This window comes from Phyllostomus hastatus, unplaced genomic scaffold, assembly GCF_019186645.2.
Source record: "Phyllostomus hastatus isolate PE091 unplaced genomic scaffold, TTU_PhHast_1.1 phas_contig_196, whole genome shotgun sequence".
In the NCBI taxonomy this organism is placed as follows: Eukaryota; Metazoa; Chordata; class Mammalia; order Chiroptera; family Phyllostomidae; genus Phyllostomus; species Phyllostomus hastatus.
Genome location: NW_025333709.1, coordinates 33,457,799 through 33,474,934, shown reverse-complemented (window position 1 = coordinate 33,474,934; position 17,136 = coordinate 33,457,799). Strand labels below are relative to the sequence as shown.

Here is a 17,136-nt window from a genome sequence, read left to right as displayed (position 1 = left end):
GGAGGTGAGGCAGCTGAAGTCTGGGTGAGGGGAGGAAGGATGTGCAGAAAGCAAAGGGCTGATTTATGTCACAGATACGTTCAATCTGGCAACAGAAACACATGCCGTTGCTGTTGTGCACGACAATGTGCACCTCTGTGAAACAGCTGATTTAAATTCCCTCCAGAGAAAATAAATTCAGGCTGGTAGCTACAGGCCTTAGGAGGAGGAAGTGGGATTGCGGGAGGGGAGGAATGAAGGGGAGGAACCAGGTCATCAAAGAAATGACAGCCACCGTTTAGGGACAGGGCTGCAAACTTCTGTCCAGACAAAGGACTGTCTTCACAGACATATCCTGCCACTATCAGAAAGGAGACCCTAAGTGGCCTGGGGACAGGACTCAGAGTTCAAGGCCATGGGGACTGATCCCTAGGCTCTTGAGGTCAAGGCTCCTGCACCTGCACATTTTCCCTTCTCCGTGGTTCCCGCTCCATCCAAATGCTTCCTTCAGCTGACGGGAAGATTGGGCCCTCACCACACTCTGTGATTTACTGACAATGAAAATGTTATTGTGAAAGCCTATTTGGCAGTCTCAGGTATTGTGTGAATTGAATACAGGGATAAATGTGGCTTTTTGGTGATTTTAATTCTGCCCACTATTCAAGCATTGTTACAGAGAAACTTTCATATAAGCAATCACTGAAAAAACAGATTGCTAAATGAACTTTCCCTTCAGTTTTCAGAGGAAAAAATAATTACTACTAAAAAAAATGCTCATGGATCCTTATACACATGAGTATAACCAGAGGGGAGAGTGGAAAGTTGTGCCTATATGGGGAGTCTGTGCTGCTTGCAGCTATGAATGGTGTATCTGTTGAGACTGGAATGTGAGCTGAAAGGGACTATATTTTATTCATTCAAACTGGGCCATTTTGTCATAATATGGAATGTTGGAGAGTGATGCTATAGGAATGTGCATCCATATTTATGAGGCTTTTTTTGTGCTGTGGAAATTCCAAGCATGTCATATTCTGCAGCTCTCACACTGCCAGTCTTTAGAGTCCCCCAGATGTTTCATTCTTCAGACTACGTCTGAAAGAATAAAACAGAGGAAAAATAAAATTGCCATCTTCTTGAGTGAACTGCAGACACTCCCACAGTGAAAACACGTTGAAAAGCAAAAGAAAAGGCATACAGGTTGGAAGACAGCTACTCTGCGAAGAAGTGAGTAAGAGCAGGTATCTATTCTTCGTGTCCTCGACAGCAGCATGAGGTGTCCAAATCCTCAAGCACCTGACACTGGGGCATTTTCAAGTGAAATCCAGCTCAGCAGGAGACAGCAGCTACTAAGGATGGAGGTTTTTCCTCTTGAGCTAAATAGTTTGTGGATTAATACGCTAAGGACTTTATGACAAAGGTGTGGTACAATTCTAAAAATTACCTGCAGGCTTAGACTGTGGCGTTCCTGAGTTTTATCATGGGCTGGTAGATACTTCACAGCCTGGTCTGATCTAAAATAAACGGGTACCTCCCTGATCCGTGCCCTGGGCGGCTGTGGGAAATGTCAAGGTCACTATAGTCCAAAGGCAATGAAGTGCACATCTTAACAAAGTTACTCATGCTATACCAGATGAACAGAGACTCAGTCGTTTGCCACAGAAATTTTCGCAGGTGGTAGGTTCACGTTATTCAGAAAAGTGTAGGCTTATTTATGCTGTATTCAGTCACTCTGTACCCCACAGAGAGATACTAACCGCTGCATGTGCAACAGACAACAGTTTTAGCAGAGATGACTACATAGGGCCACTAGGGGGCAACCTTTTCAAATACACTCATTACAGGCACAGTTCCGTGGGTTTCCGGGGGTTGGGAAGTTTCTTAACTCAGAGAAAAATGTTTGTTTTGTTTTGTTCTAAATGGCATTTCAGTAGAAATCTCATTTCAAAGGAATGCCTTAATAATGGTGGCTAATCAGCTTGCTAGGACATTTACTGTCAAATAGGTTTTATCCATTACTTCTCTCTTTTTAAAATAAACATACACAGATACACAAAGACAATTTCAGACACTAAAAGAAAAACATACATGCCTCTGACATAACTAAACACCCTCATTCCATGCTGGAGTCTGCGAAGGGCGGTCTGTTATGCTGCTTACTAAGCATTAATACCAGCATAATGTCATGGAAAAATGCAAAGCATTCATGCAATTTAATAGAGTTAACTACTATTTCTACGACTTACCAGGAACATACTGCTTAGTCGACTGAAAAATAAAGCACAGCCTTTTGGGGATGATACAGTTATATCTTAAGTCACTCCAAAAATTACATTTTCTATGATAATGGTCCCCATTTCCCTCTTCAAAAAGCAAAGCTTTTTATTTATTTTTAAAATAACTACTGAGCTGTAAGGAAGCTTATAAATCTGTCTCACAGAAACAAAATTAGGAAAAACTTCATATGAACAGATATTGTCAAAAGAGAGCCCTCAAATTAGATAGTTATTCTGCTTTCCTCACAGTGTTAATAGAAAGAATTGTTGCTTCAGGGAAGTTGGTTGTTTTATGTTTATTAATTATGAGATTGGATTCTCTAAAACTGTGCCTTCCCGTTCATGGGAATGACAGGCAGTCACACACCTTACTGAGTTTCTATATTTTCAATACTGTAGGATTACATATCACTTACCACTCCAAAGCCACTCCTCTTGGAGGAGTGGCATGTGTTGTGATGTTACAGAGCAGGTATCACTTAAGATAATAGATTCTTAAAGAAGTCCTAGAAAGCCCTCCTAAAATACAGCTGTTTCAGGGACTAAAATCTGTAAGTCACTCCTCTTAGAAAGCAGATGTTATAAGCCAGGGGTTCAGAGCTTCTGAGGAACAATATTCCAGGAATCAAAAGATTTCAAGATGGAAGGGTAATTTTTCAACCTGTGAGAAGTGACAGCTTGCTTTTTCTTCTGAGTCTATAGATAACAGCACAGCCGGCAAGCACAAGAGCGCAGCCTGGCTCGGAAAAGCCAGCATCTGAGGGCAGTGCCTCCTTGGCTCGGGGACAGGACTGTGGCCTTGGGCAGTGGTGCTAGTAGGTGCCAAGATCTAGACAAGTTTGGGTGCAGTTCCAGGGTGCTGGCTATTTTCCTGCTTGCCATATGCTATGTTCAGCTGAGTGTGTGTGTGTGTAATGTGCAACAAAACACCAATCACAAAATACATAGCTAATGTTCGGTAGAAACAAGAACATTTCAGAAAAACAGAAAAATCTGAGTATAACCCTTCATCGTGTCAGCACCTACTCGAGCCAGCTGTTCCTTTCTTTGTCTTGCTCATTCACTCACTGGCTCACCCACTGCTGGGGACTAGAGACAGATGGAAGCCAGTGGACCAGAGTTCCCTGTTCCTAATTTGGATCGCCTCCAGGCACTCCTGTCTCAGAGATGAGCCAGCTCAGGCACTTGTGCCTCATGAGCGAGCTCTCCAAAGCAATCGAGCAAACAAACCTGCATAGTCAGATCCCAGGTGCCTTCACTCCCTTGCTCTCCCTGGAATCCCCATTTATCTGAATCACATTCACAGAAGAATTATTTTATTATACAGTTGAGCCTTGAACAATGCAGGCGTTAGGGGCACCAACCCCTGGGGCAACTGAAAATCCACATACAACTTCTGACTCGCCCAAAACTTAACTACTAATAGCCTACTGTTGACCAGAATAGCCTTACCAAGAATGTAAACAGCTTATGAACACACATTTTGTCTGTTATACATATCACATACTGTATTCTTACGATAAAGTACTCTAGAGAAAAGACACTGTTATTAAGAGAATCCTAAGGGAGAGAAAATATATATATAGTCTTTATTGAAAAAAATCTACATATAAGTGGATCCGTGCATTTCAAACCCGTGCTGCTCAAGGGTCAACTGTATTTTCATTACTAAGGAGTTACCACCCAAGTCAATTTTTTTGTAGGAAAACTGCCCAGTTCTGCAGCCGGACGGAGGGAAGTTAAGAGCTTCATGGCAGTGCTCTGAGCCAAGGGGGCTCAGGCCGGGGCAGATTTATAACCACGGCTCCGTTCACTGTCCAAGCAGGGAGCCCCGGAGAGTGAGCACTTGCTGTGCATGCCCTCCGCCGACAGCCAGCCTGTGCTTGGGGATCACAGCACCACTTTAGGGGCCAGGAACTCCTTCCTCCCGTCCAAGTCATGGAGCTTGTCTCGCGTACTTGTCCTCATGATGTCCACTTAAAAATGAGGGAACAGTTTGAGAGAAAAAGAGCGGGGCTGTGATGAAGGTGGGTGCAGTGGTGACAGGGCCCCTCTCACAGGTGGAGGGAAGGAGTAGAGACTCAGGTTCAAATAAGCAAAAATTCTCACTGGGAGCTCTCCCTGGACCTCCCCAAACATTACTCAAGGCCAAGCTGGGGGTTTCCCCCACTTCCCTCCATAGCCAGGCCCCCTCTTGGCTCTAACCTTCCAGTCTCAAGCTGTCTTACCTGAAGAGTTTTGACTTTGCCCAGGATGTTGTCCTGTGACATTGCTTGAACTGTCTGCTCACTTTCTGCTCCCCCATCAGGGATAAAAATACTGTCATGGGAAAACGCCCGGGTTCCCATAGAATAGTTGAAGGACCTGGAATGCAAACCATGTGCTTCATTTTATTAGGATGATAAAATTTCTTTTGGCAATTAGTTTCCTGCTCCTCCAGATTTGGGAGCTCCACCCACATCCCCAGTCTCGCCCAGCGCGTGTCCTTTTCTGCTGCGGGTCAGCCAAGTGGCCGGGCAGACGGAGGGGCCCCACAGGGGTGAGGGACCGTGTCTCCACCACCACAACGTGTCCGAGCCACTGGCTGAGAGCTCAGGCAGTTCTGCACCTGCAGGGGACCCGGGACAGAAGGCCCTGCAGGACTTCTGACAGGGGGAGCCTTTCTCCTGACGAGCTGTCACCACCAGTTCTACCCCACCAGGTCTTGCCACTCACCCCTTTTTAAGTAACATTTGGATCTAGAGTATGAGGCAAGAGTTTTCTTCTTTCAGATTACAATTGAATTGGAAGAAAGATATATATATTTGAAACGAGAAGTAGAATTGCGGATAGGGACTATGGGAATAAATAATCTCTCGAGACTCCATAGGAAACAGGAGAAAGGGCCATTCTGATGGGCTTCATGCACATTGGTCGGCTTCCTGGTGCAGGTGCCCAACAATTAACATGTCAGTTGGAGGCCTGGACTGCGCGAGAGGTCCGGACTTCTACCTGACAGGGAGGCACAGGCAGGGTGAACTGCAGGAAGAAGCAGCAGCAGCAGAAGCCAACTGGTCTGACCTGATCTGGGAAACAAACGTATTTCTGGGAAGGAAGACACATCCAGGCTGTTCGAGGGGCAAGCAGATCTCACACCCTCCCGAGGTGAGGGAGGCCCCTCCCCCGGGGTGGGCACACAGGCAGCACCCGTGGGTGACAGAGCACCACTGCTCCCTCTCCATGCCCCAGAAAGGTTGTACCAGTGACCACCTGCAGGTTCATCAGTGACCATGTGCCAAATGCAATGGGCCGAGGCCCAGCCAAGTCTAGGCTGAGTTGGACAGACTGAGTACCAAATCTAATTTGCCAAATTATAGGCAGTACAGTTAAAAAAAAAAAAGGCCCACGTGGTTAAGAAACAAAAGGCTTGGATGTGAGCCTCCTGGCTATGTGATTTCAGGCAACAACAACAATGACAACACCACCACCACCCTGTACACTTTGATGAACGCACTGTGCCGAGTTTTACTTTCACCATCTCATCGCCAGCAGCTGGCTGCGGATGACACTCAGGGAGCAAACAACCTTATCTTGAGTCATCCAACCGGCTGCTCTAAGTGGAGTGAGAAACTGAATTCAGATCTGGTGTCTCAGCTTAGTGGAAGGCCTTAGGGCATCCCTCCCACGAGTGATGCTCTTAATAGACTACGAGAAGTCTATACGCTAAGAAGTCTATTTTATAGATGAGGAAACAGACTAAGGCTTAAAGACAGCAAGAGGCTTGCCATAAATTAAGTGACTGTGATTGCAGCGTGGATCTGTTTCTGGCCTCTGTCCCACTGGCTGACTTGTGTTGGTGCGCAAGTTCGTTTTTTTTGCTTTTCTTTTTTTTTTTTTAGAAATTATCCACACTATCTTAATTAGCAGAGCATTTTTTTAGTATAGAATGCTCTTTATTTTTGTTTTTTCTATTTTTTGAGATATAACTCAATAAAGTGCTAAAACCACAAGTATACAGCTTGATAAATTTTTACTCACGTATGCAACTGTGTAACCCCCACGAAGATCAAAATATAGCTATTTGCTTCACCCTGGAGGTTTCCTTGTGCTTTTTTCTAGACAAAAAAGTCCTCTACCGTTATTCTGGTAATCACTGTTCTGAGGTCTACCACCACAGATTACACTATAGCTTGTTAATGAGCCTCTGTACTTAGTAGTTTAAATTCTCCAGCTTTGATTTTTTTTTTTCAAGACGGCTACCCTTATCTCTGTATTTCTATGATCAGGTTGCCTGTGACAAAGGACAAGTTTTGTTTCTTCATTTTTAATCTTACTTTTTCTGTTGGCCACATTGCATTAGCTAGGATCTTCATAAAAAGCTGAACAGAAGTGGTGATGGTAGACTTTGTCATGTTCCCAAAATGGGCAAGAACACATTCACTATTTTACCATCAGTTATGATGTTGCCCTATAGGATTTCTGTAGATTATAGTACTGCTTCTTTGAAAAGATGGGTAGTCTAGCTTTTATTTATAGCTGATTTTAAGATGTTATTCTTTCTCATTGCTTTCTGGCAGTTGTGGGTAGGTGTGTAATTCTTCAGACTTACTCAGGTGGGGGTGTATAACACTTCTTAAACCTGTGGCTTGGTGTCTTTCCCCAGTTTTGGAAAACTCTCAGCCATTACCTACTTGAATATTGCTTCTGCCCCATTTTTCCTTTATTCCCCCTCTGACTCTTCACTGTTAGAACCTTTCATCATGAGCCATACGTCTATGCTGGTTTCTGTATCTGTCATTCTTTTTACTTAATGTGATTCAGTCTGGATTTTTCTACCAACTTAGCCTTCAGCCTATCGATTCCCTTTTGTCGTGTGCAGTCTGCTGTTAAAACTACCAACTGAGTTCTTAATTTCAGTAGTGTTTTTCAGATATAAAATTTCCATTTGACTCTTTTTAATAGATTCTAATTCTCTGGTGAAATTCTCCATCTTGCCAACTGTTTTTGGAATATATTAATCACAATTATTTAAAAGTCTCTGTCTGAAACTGTAGTATCTTAGGCCCCTTTGGGTATATTTGTATTATCTTGTTTTCCTCATAACCTCCTTCTTAGCTGCCTAGTAAGTTTTTAATTGAATTCCCCACATCATGCATGAAAAATTGTACAGGCTGGGTTGTTTTCTTCTTCCAGAGAGGATTCACTGGCTTCTCTAGCTGACCTCAACCCAATGACCTCAATCCAATCGGGGACTGAACTCATCATCGAGGCTGGCTAGCAACCCTGTCAGGCCCAGACGACCTCTACTTTGTCCCCTCTTCTAGGGTGTACGTCTCCTGGAGCCTCAGCTAAGGACCTGCATTATTTCCTGAGGTCTTCCTCCTTGGTGGGCCCCAAAGTCCACTTTTTGTCTTTCCAGTACCACTGACTGCCCCAAACCTTTCAGCCCCTAACCTGTGCTGCTTTATCAACAAATGCCTCAAAATAGTTGTTGTCTAGGGTTATGTTCATTCTTCTGGTCTTGTCTGCTCTTGGGGATTTTAGTGTCTCAAGTCCTAGTTGTCAGGGCCACCTCTACTTCTAACTTTCCTGTTGCTGGCCCCATGAGAGGGACTGCAGTGTTGCTGCCCTCTCCACCCTTGACAGCCATCCTCAGCTGGAGTCAACTAACGCCCACAGGAAAGAAGCCATATGCAGCTGGGCTCAACGTAATGGGCTTCCTTTCTCTCCAGGATCTCATCGCTCAAGTCTGGTTCCTCAGCAGCAATCTGATGCCTTCGAACAGATGTCTTTAATATTCTATCCGTTTTTCCCAGTTGTACTTGGAGGCAGCACTGATATGCTCTAAGCTACTTCATTACAGCCTTAAGTGAAAGGGATCGAATAACTTTTTGGCATCTATAATGTTTCTACACATTAGAACATACTTGTCAATATGGCCATTGCTCTTAAGAGGATTACTTTGCAAAGTGACCCAAAACATTTGTACCTTTTTCTCCTTAAATCTGGTTTTTGTCCCATTTTAAGAAGAAAGAGTGGAGGAGTACGCTTATTGTTTTATTAATTATAAGAATGAACAATCTTTCCTAATAATCCAGTTTCCATAATGCAAGTCAACATTAGATGCTTGTCAATTTGGTTAATATAAATTTGTTTGGTAATCATGGGTACCAGTTCTGGCTCCAAACGGCCCCACAACACAGTTCACTTCCTAGTCTCAGAAGGGAAGGCTGAGACAAAGAGCGGGAGGAAACGTTGCCCCAAGTTCCAGAGTCTGAAGCAGGGCTGGAACTGAAGCTGGATAGTCCACATGCAGAGATCTCAGTGTGAAACTGTGTTATTGCTTAAACACCAAATCTGTCAATGCCAAATAGGATTCCAGCATCCATGAATTTTTTCATATTTACATAATATTGACTGAGATGTTTTTACTGTGGTAAAATATATCTAACATAGAATTTACCATTTTAATTCTTTTTAAGCATACAGTTTAGCACCATTAGGTACCTTCATATTGTTCTACAGCTGTTTCCACCATCTGTCATCCCAAAACAAAACTCCACACTCACTCCACAGTAACTCTTCATCCTCCCTCTCCCTAGTCCCTGTAATCACTATTCTCCTTTTTGTCTTTATGAATTTGACTATTCCATGTACCACATATAAGTGGAATCATAATATAATTGTCCTTTTGTGTCTGGCTTATTTCACTTAGCATAATACCCTCAAGGTTCATCTGTGTGGTAGCATGTGTCAGAACTTCATTCCTTTTTAAGGCTGAATAATATTCCATTGCATGTACATAGCACATTTCACTTATGCATTCATCTGTTAAGGGCATTTGAGTTGTTTCTATCTTTTGGCTATTGTGAATAATGCTGCTGTGAACACTCGTGTGTTAATGAAGATTTAAAAAATGCATGAATGTAGCATTATGACTCAAAACTAGGTGTAGACATGGCTAAAAGACACTACGGTACACTACACACTAATGCACAGTAAGTACGTGTCCCATAAGTCCTCATTCCACACCAAAGATCTGACGTCACTTCCATATCCTCTACCTGAATTAAACAGTGACTCTCTGGAAAGATTAGTAGAGTCTACACCACAAGAGAAGGAAGAGAAGAATGAGGAGGAAGAGAAAGAAGAAAAGAAGGAGGGAGGTGATGGGAGGTGGAGAAAAATGAGAAGAAGAGAGAGGGAGAAGAGGAAGAGGATTCCTTCATGTTTGCCTGAAGTCATGGGAAATTTTGAGGTGCAATGCTTGAAAAGCTGATCCTGGTGTCTGATTCACAGGGCAACAGCCCCTGGGTTCCATCCTGACCCCTCCCACCACAGAAGGTTTAAACACCATGAACAGGACCTCTTAACAGGAGACCAGAAGCTTCTAATTCTAAGAGAAGGTGTCTTCTAGTAGCACTAAGATTGACTTGGAGTGGCTTAGGGGTCCTACATTGTATTACATTTAAGCCCTAGCACCTAAGTCATTACGGTGTTGGAAGAACAGGAAGAAAGAGATGCTACTGCTTCTCCCCTACTCCACCTCCTTCCCTTTCCCATAACCAAGGGCAGCTGCACTGACTGTCATAATTCTGCCTAAAAGTGCTAAGAAGCTGCTTAATCAATAACGTGGTATGGTATATGTGGGCACACTGTAGCAGCAATAGATCAAGATGCAGGGTTGTTTTGAATGGCCTTAAAAGTTGTGAATGATTTCGGAAAACTCAGCTGAGGCCTGGATGGGTTACCCCACTGTGCTCTAATACATACAAGGTTTGTCCAGAAAAGTCCAGCCATTGTCAATATAATGAGAATGGTTTGTGCAACATCAGTGTAACCAGGCAGCCAAAGAGAGTGGAATGGAATGCGCATGAGTGAATAATGATTACTTCACTTTATAAGTCAGTGGGGGCAGTAGATGACATTGAGTGAGCATGTGTACTGTGTGGCTGTCGCATTCAAATGACTGAGTAGAGCAATAAATACACATCAAATTTTGCGTTAAGCTTGAACAGTCCTCTGAAGAAACTATTCGGATGATTCAGAAGGCTTTCAGGGATGATGCAGTGAGTGGCAACACAACACAAATAAAAGTACGACACAAATGCTTCTAAGATGGTTGAGAATCTGTTGAAAATGATCCAAGTTCTGGAAGGCCTGTACCGAGCAGAACACCTGAGAATGTTGAATGTGAATGGGCTGCAATCAACAAAGACTGACAACTGACTGTGAGAACTAGGAGATTCCAAAAACTACTGTGTCTGAGATTTTGACGCAGGATCCTGGCATGAAACGCGTCACAGCAGTCTGTTTGTGGCTTCTGCTACCACAGTAGAAGGAACATTTTGCTGCAGTTGCTAATGACTTGATTCAAACCGCTATCAATGAACCAGGTTTCCTCAAGAAGATCATAACCAGAGATGAATTGTTGGTCTATGACTATGATCCAGAAACAAAGGCCCAGTCATCCCAATGCAAGTCTCCTGGTTCTCCACACCCAGAGAAGGCTCGGCAAAATCACAGCAAGATCAAGACCATGTTAATGTGTTCTTTGATTGGGAAGGTGTTGTCCATCACTAGTATGCCCTTCCAGGCCAAACAATCAATAAGGAGTACTACCTCAATGTTCTTCATCAGTTGAGAGATGTCATATGACAAAAATGGCCACACTTATGGGCAACTGGTGATCAGCAGCTTCATCACGACAACACGCCTACTCATGCATCATGTCTTATGCAGTTTTTTTGAGAAACGTCAAATCACCCAGGTAGCTCAGACCCCTTACAGCCTGGATTTGGTACCCCATGACTTCTGGCTTTTCCCAAAATTAAAGTCACCTTTGGAAGGGAAGATATTTCAGACCATTGACGAGATTCAGGAAAATGTGACAGGACAGCTGATGGCGATAACATCAAAGAATTTTGCAGTGTTTTGAACAGTGGAACAGACACTGGGAGAACTGTGTGATGTCCCAAGGTGCCTACTTTGAAGGGGACTGAGATGTCATTGTCCTATGTACAGTGTTTCTTCTTCAATAAATACCTGTGTTTTTCATGTTATATGGCTGGATACTTTCTGGACATGCCTCATAGGCTGGATTATGACGCTAATGACCTTGCCAAAAGCAATATAAAGGTCACACTTTTTATGTTTTGCTCAGAGGAGGTTTTTATTTTCATTACTATTTTTTATGTTGAAAGTATTTAAGACTTACACAAACACTGCGAGTGTGGTGTGATGAGCCTTTTGTTTTCCTGGACCACTGAGAGTAAGTTGCTGGCACGATGCTCTGACCCCTGAGCCAGGCAGGCAGTAGAGGCTCTCACAGTTTGTTCTTAAACACATAGGAAGATGTGAGTGAGAAACCTCAGGAAAAGTGGGGGGGCTTCTGAGGGCAGTGGAGGGCCAGTGAGTGTGCCATTGTCCCTGTTGCCTGGGTTTCACCTCCAGCCTCCTGTAAGATGACAGATACCTGTAGATGATCTCCACCTGAAGTCCTCTCCACTTCTGTTCTCTCTAACCATCTGTTAACCTTAGAGCAGTGAATTTGCTAGCTCAGAAACCTCCAGTGGTTCCCTTTTGCCTAAATCCTACCAGGTGAAGCTGCAATAGTTGCTTAACATTTAAGGCTCTTCATGGTGGGGCCCTAAACTCCTCTGGACAGGCCTTGGTTACTCATTTGTTAATAAGGATGGCAAGAGGACCTACCTCATGGAGCTTTTTTGGGAGTTCAATGAGCAGTGTAAGTGCTCGTGTAAGTGTTACCCATTGTTATCAAATGTTCGCCTACTTCAAACCCAACCACTCAGTTCCCCAAATATCCTCTCTGGGCTCTATCGGCTCTTCCTGTCCAGGGACAGCCCAAGGCCAATCTCTCAGTTCAGGTCCTACTCACTCTTCATGGTCCAGCTCAAACTTATCAACTCCACACAGCCCTTCCTGCTTCCCTGGGAGAAAGGGGTCATGTACCAAAGATGCATGGACAAGGACAATGGGGTGGGGATTATCTTTGAGAGTGGAGGGTTGAACAGGGCAGGGGAGAGCAATGGGGGGAAAGGAGACAACTGTAACTGAACAATTAAAAGAAAAAGAAAAGGGTCTCTTTTTTCACTGAGAGCCCTATGCACGTATCTCTTGCTGTTTCATGCTATGCTGACTATAATCATCCCTTAAATGAGAGGGGGAATAAAAGTTGCTCTGGTATTGTAAAAAGCTACACAGATGCGATTCCAATAATTACGGTATCTTCTTATCTCCACCGCAGTCCTATGAGTTGTACGATGGCAGGGATCACATGTATTATCTTTGTTTCTTGAAAGGTGCTTTATATGATAAATTTTTGAGTAAACTTTTTCAGTGGATGAATAAATGATTAATATTGTAGGGTGGGTAGTTTGTCAGCTGGGTTCTCCGTGGAGAGGTCTCTGAGGGAATGCAACGCATGATGCAAACATGGTGAGGGGGGAGGGGGATATTCCCAGGTCATGGGCCTCTTTCTGGGAGGGGAGGCCTACACAGGACGCCACTGTGGAAAGGTCTGAGAAGCCAGTGGATGCCAATTCAGGAGGATGTTCAGCATCTCTTTTTTAAAGGTTCCTTCTGAGCTTTCTTTTCAACTCAAACCGGGAAATTGCTCTAGACTTTGCTTCCCACCTTCTATTTCAAACCTCCCTCTCACCAAGTTTTCCTGGTTTCATTCTGCCTCAGTTACAGTTCTTAGCCACAAGCGACAGAACTATGTCTAACTCAACCAAAGAAAAATTTACCGGAAGAACAGCGGAGAAGCTACTGATGAGGCTTGGGAAAAGACAGGACTGAAGAGAGCTCTAGCAGCCTAGACATCAGGGCCCACAGCAGTAGTCACTGGGCAGGAAGAGCCTGGCTCCAGAAGGCTCTCCTAGTTATCTCCCTTACCTCCTCGATCCGCCTGCCAAGTCAAAGCCCAGGAAGGAGAGATTGATTGGCTAGGCTAGGGGTCATGTGCTCATGCCAGGCTATAGTGGGACAGGGAGTGGCCCTTTTGGCGTCTGTCATAGGAAGCTGGTACTATGTCCTATCAGCGGTAGATACAGCAAGACAAACTTGATTCCCTGAAAGGAAATTTGGGTGCTACTGAGAAGGGGAACTAGATGCTCACAGCTCAATTACCCAAAGCGGCCATCACACTGTGCTTTTGGAACTGTGGCTTGATTCTCCTTTCCAACCTAGCCCATTTGATTGACAACTAGGAGTGCAGCTCTCTGGTGTTTCGATTATACTTCTCTTTTAAGAGGTTGCCCCTCTTCCCTGGTGGCATGTGATGCTGCCTGAGAGCAAAGGGTGCCATGCTCCATGCTACTGGGATGCCCGAGACCAGGTCCAGCGTCCAAGCCCATGCTTATTCACAGGAGTGCTTGAAATTAGACAGGGTGCTTGATGGCCTGTGGCCTAGAGCTCAGGGCACTAGAAGGTCACAGTAGAGAGAAGGTGAGAAGCAAAGCAAAGCAAACGAAGTCAGCCCTGTAGTCACGCTGTTCCATCCCTCACCCACGACATACTTAGTGCTAAGGAGAGCAGGGAGGAGTCGAGAAGAGCCAGGTCCATGTTAAGTTCTCTCATCTGGAACTAATGTCTGCAGCAGGGCCTGGTGTGAGAGGAACAATGGAAAACTGGGGAGGCGTTCCTTGGAAAGTTCTCCTCATTCACAAACCATGACACAAGACAGGGACAGTCCCCTTTCTGTCACTGGTTTTTGTCATCTGCATGTGACACCTGGAACTGTGTTGAAGATACTAGTTGTGTTTTCTGTTATAGCTGAGATCATCCTCCCCGACACAGCCTTCTGGCCACTAGTCTAGGTGCTGGGCACATTCTAAGACTCACTGACATCATCTAACCTTGAAGCCTATAAAGGGACATTCTCCCCACCCAAAGAAGGAGAAGCTTCTGGCAGCTGCATAGTTAACATGTGTCTCAGGTCAGTCCCCCTCCTCCTCCTCCTTATTCTTTGTCTTCTTCTTTTTTTTTTTTTTGGATAAGTATCATGTAATTTGGGGCCATAGATATTGGGTAATTACCACAGCAATGATTAGGGATTCACTTCAGGAATAAGGAAATATAATTATAGTCCCGTTGCAGCTTGTTTCCATGACAACAGGGGCAACTGCAATTGATCAGCAGTTTTTTTCCTAAACAGATCCGTGAGTCTCATTCAAATGAAATGCTGAACAGCAATTAACTAGCCTCATCAAACAAACTAGAATTGCTGGAAGAGACTGGAGTCAGATTATATTTTGTGTGGCATCTTGGAGTCTCACCCCCCAACTTGAGTATTCTAATGAATTTATACGGTACCCCCTAGGCTACAGAGTACCCAATTACCTAATATAATTACAGTAGAAACATCATAAAAAATTCAAGGAAGAGGAGAAAAACCTAGAATCTTAAAACACAAACACTTAGAACTGGAAGTCCAAGGTTCATCTACTCCAGCCTCTGGGTCTAGACCTGCATCACACAGAACGAGCAATCAGTAGGGACTCTGGGGGCCTCGTATTAACTCTCCCACTCCTCAGCTGCCCCACCTGGAGAAAGGTCTTTTCTTTTTTCTTTTTTTTTTTTAAAGATTTTATTTATTTATTTTTTAGAGAGGGAAGGGAGGGAGATAGAGAGAGAGAGAAACATCAATGTGCGGTTGCTGGGGGTCATGGCCTGCAACCCAGGCATGTACCCTGACTGGGAATCAAACCTACGACACTTTGGTTCACAGCCTGAGCTCAATCCACTGAGCTACGCCAGCCAGGGCCAAGAGAAAGGTCTTTTCTTTTTTTTTTTTTTTAAGATTTTATTTATTTATTTTTAGAGAAGGAAGGGAGAGAGAGAGAAACATCAATGTGTGGTTGCTGGGGGTCATGGCCTGCAACCCAGGCATGTACCCTGACTGGGAATCGAACCTGCGACACTTTGGTTCGCAGCCCGCGCTCAGTCCACTGAGCTATGCCAGCCAGGGCTGAAAGGTCTTTTCATGTACACATTTTTATCCATTATCTGAATCAGCTGGGTCTTGCTCTGCACTCTGGAAGTAGAAAACTCCCATATTTTGCTGTGTATAATGTGCACCCAAGTTTTTGTGCACATTATACACGGATTATGGTGCCCATGGTGTGTACTCATTATACCCATGTATAATGGACACCCTTATTTTTCCCTCAAAGATTTGGGCAACCAAGTGCACATTATACATGGCAAAGTACAGTAGTTATCAACCTCCCCTTTATCTCAGTAATAATATTACCCTGTATTTGTAAAGTGCTATCTTAGAGCAGATAGTATAATGCCACATACATTTTTTTTGTCCTCATAATAATCCTAGGAGATAGCATATCCATGTAACAGATAAAGGAGCTGGCTTGGCGAAGGGCACACAGCTCATGAGTGAAAGCACCACATTCAAAAGAGGACCCTGGCCCCTGATCTGTTCTCTCCCACAAATTGTCTCCAATAACTGCTGTAACCAATTCATCAACTTTCTTCCCCACTAGACTTATTCAGCCCAGCTTTATTAATGTCCCTGCATCGTACCCAATTTTTATTCATCTAATTGTTTTGTACCTCTTTTCTAATCTCTGTTCAATTTCAGCACATGCCAAGTTTCTATGAGCAGAGGATAAATGACCAAGTAAAACAAGTCTATCCTGACTTCATCTTCTGCAATGCAGAAGGCCCAGTGACCGAAGGCACATGCCGGTAATTGGGATGCCTGAGCTTCACTCTCAGTTCATTACACCAGCTGTGTAATCTCCCTTTTCCAGCAGGTCAGAGGCACAGCGATGCTCTTCACCACAGTGAGAAGCTGAAGGATAAATCAGACGTACAAGGACTGTCTAATGCGAAGAGTCCAGTGGTAAAAAGAACAGCATTCACGTACTCATTCATCCAACAAATAATAAATGAACGCCTGCTGTGTGCCAGGCACCGTTCTAGAGGCCAGCAGTGAAAGGCCAGTTACACAGGCCCATCCTTCGGGAAAGGGAAAGGAGGCTGTGAGAACAATGGCAGCGGGCCTCACCTAGGCTGGGGGGTCAGAGAAAGCATGCTCTCCTGAGGAAGGCACCTTTGTACAAAAGAATGAAGGATGAAGGGGAATTAGCTGGAGGAGGGATGTAAGGATGGGGTTGTTCCAGACAAAAGGATTGTCACATGCAAAATCAGCGGACTTGGATTCTAGTCCCACCTCTAACACTAACACCACTGTGATCTCGTTGTGCCGCAGTTTCCCCATTTGTAAAGTGAAGGTAGTAGAGCAGGACTAAAAATTACTTTAAACCTTTGACATTAATATGTATGTATGTGTGTCGATGGAAGAAGTGTATCATGTAAGTAGAGAGCAGGATTTATATTAGCTTTTGGGGGTGGTGGCGTGCATAGGGTCAGCCAGAGCCATATAGTTTAAGTAGGCAGTTTTGAACATGACCTGTGTCTCTTTCCCCATCTCCTCTCCCTCATGAAGTCCCCACCCCCACCCCACCACACAGGGGCTCAAAACCTCAAGCAAACAGGACCAGCTGTTGGCCCTTCCGAGCTGGCCTGCTCTACTCTGCTACGATGTCCTGCTTCAAAGTGATCTCTTCTGGTTCATCCTAAATTTCAAATTCCTATTTTAGGGTTTTAGGGGAGGAAAATAAGCCCCTACGCTTCCCTGCCAGCATGAACTTATCACCTCAGCCAGACATGACCTTTTCAATGCCGCCTTCATTCCCTTTTTAAAAACGTCTTCATTGAGAGTCACATCCATTAAATTCAGCCTTTTAAAAGTACACTTCAGTGATTTTTAGTCTATTCAAAGAATTGTGTGACCATCAGCCCCACCTAAGTTGAGAAGATTTTTATCACCCCCGAAAGAAACCCCATGCCTGGCAACCAT

General features: G+C 44.2%; 1 protein-coding gene across 5 annotated transcripts in view; it reads right to left on the bottom strand.

The window, feature by feature from the left end:
• Positions 1 to 17,136, bottom strand: part of CRACD (capping protein inhibiting regulator of actin dynamics) — a 238,323-nt gene that overhangs the window by 21,237 nt on the left and 199,950 nt on the right. For 3 of the 5 annotated variants that reach the window (XM_045834313.1, XM_045834311.1, XM_045834312.1), the window contains one exon: positions 4,481 to 4,616. The exons of 1 other annotated variant lie outside the window; for it this stretch is intronic. In XM_045834313.1, the coding sequence (XP_045690269.1) occupies positions 4,481 to 4,600 (120 nt within the window). In that variant the 5' untranslated portion in view covers positions 4,601 to 4,616. Of the gene's footprint in view, positions 1 to 2,222; positions 2,245 to 4,480; positions 4,617 to 17,136 lie in introns of those variants that run through there. One more of the 5 variants, XM_045834314.1, reaches the window with a different exon arrangement.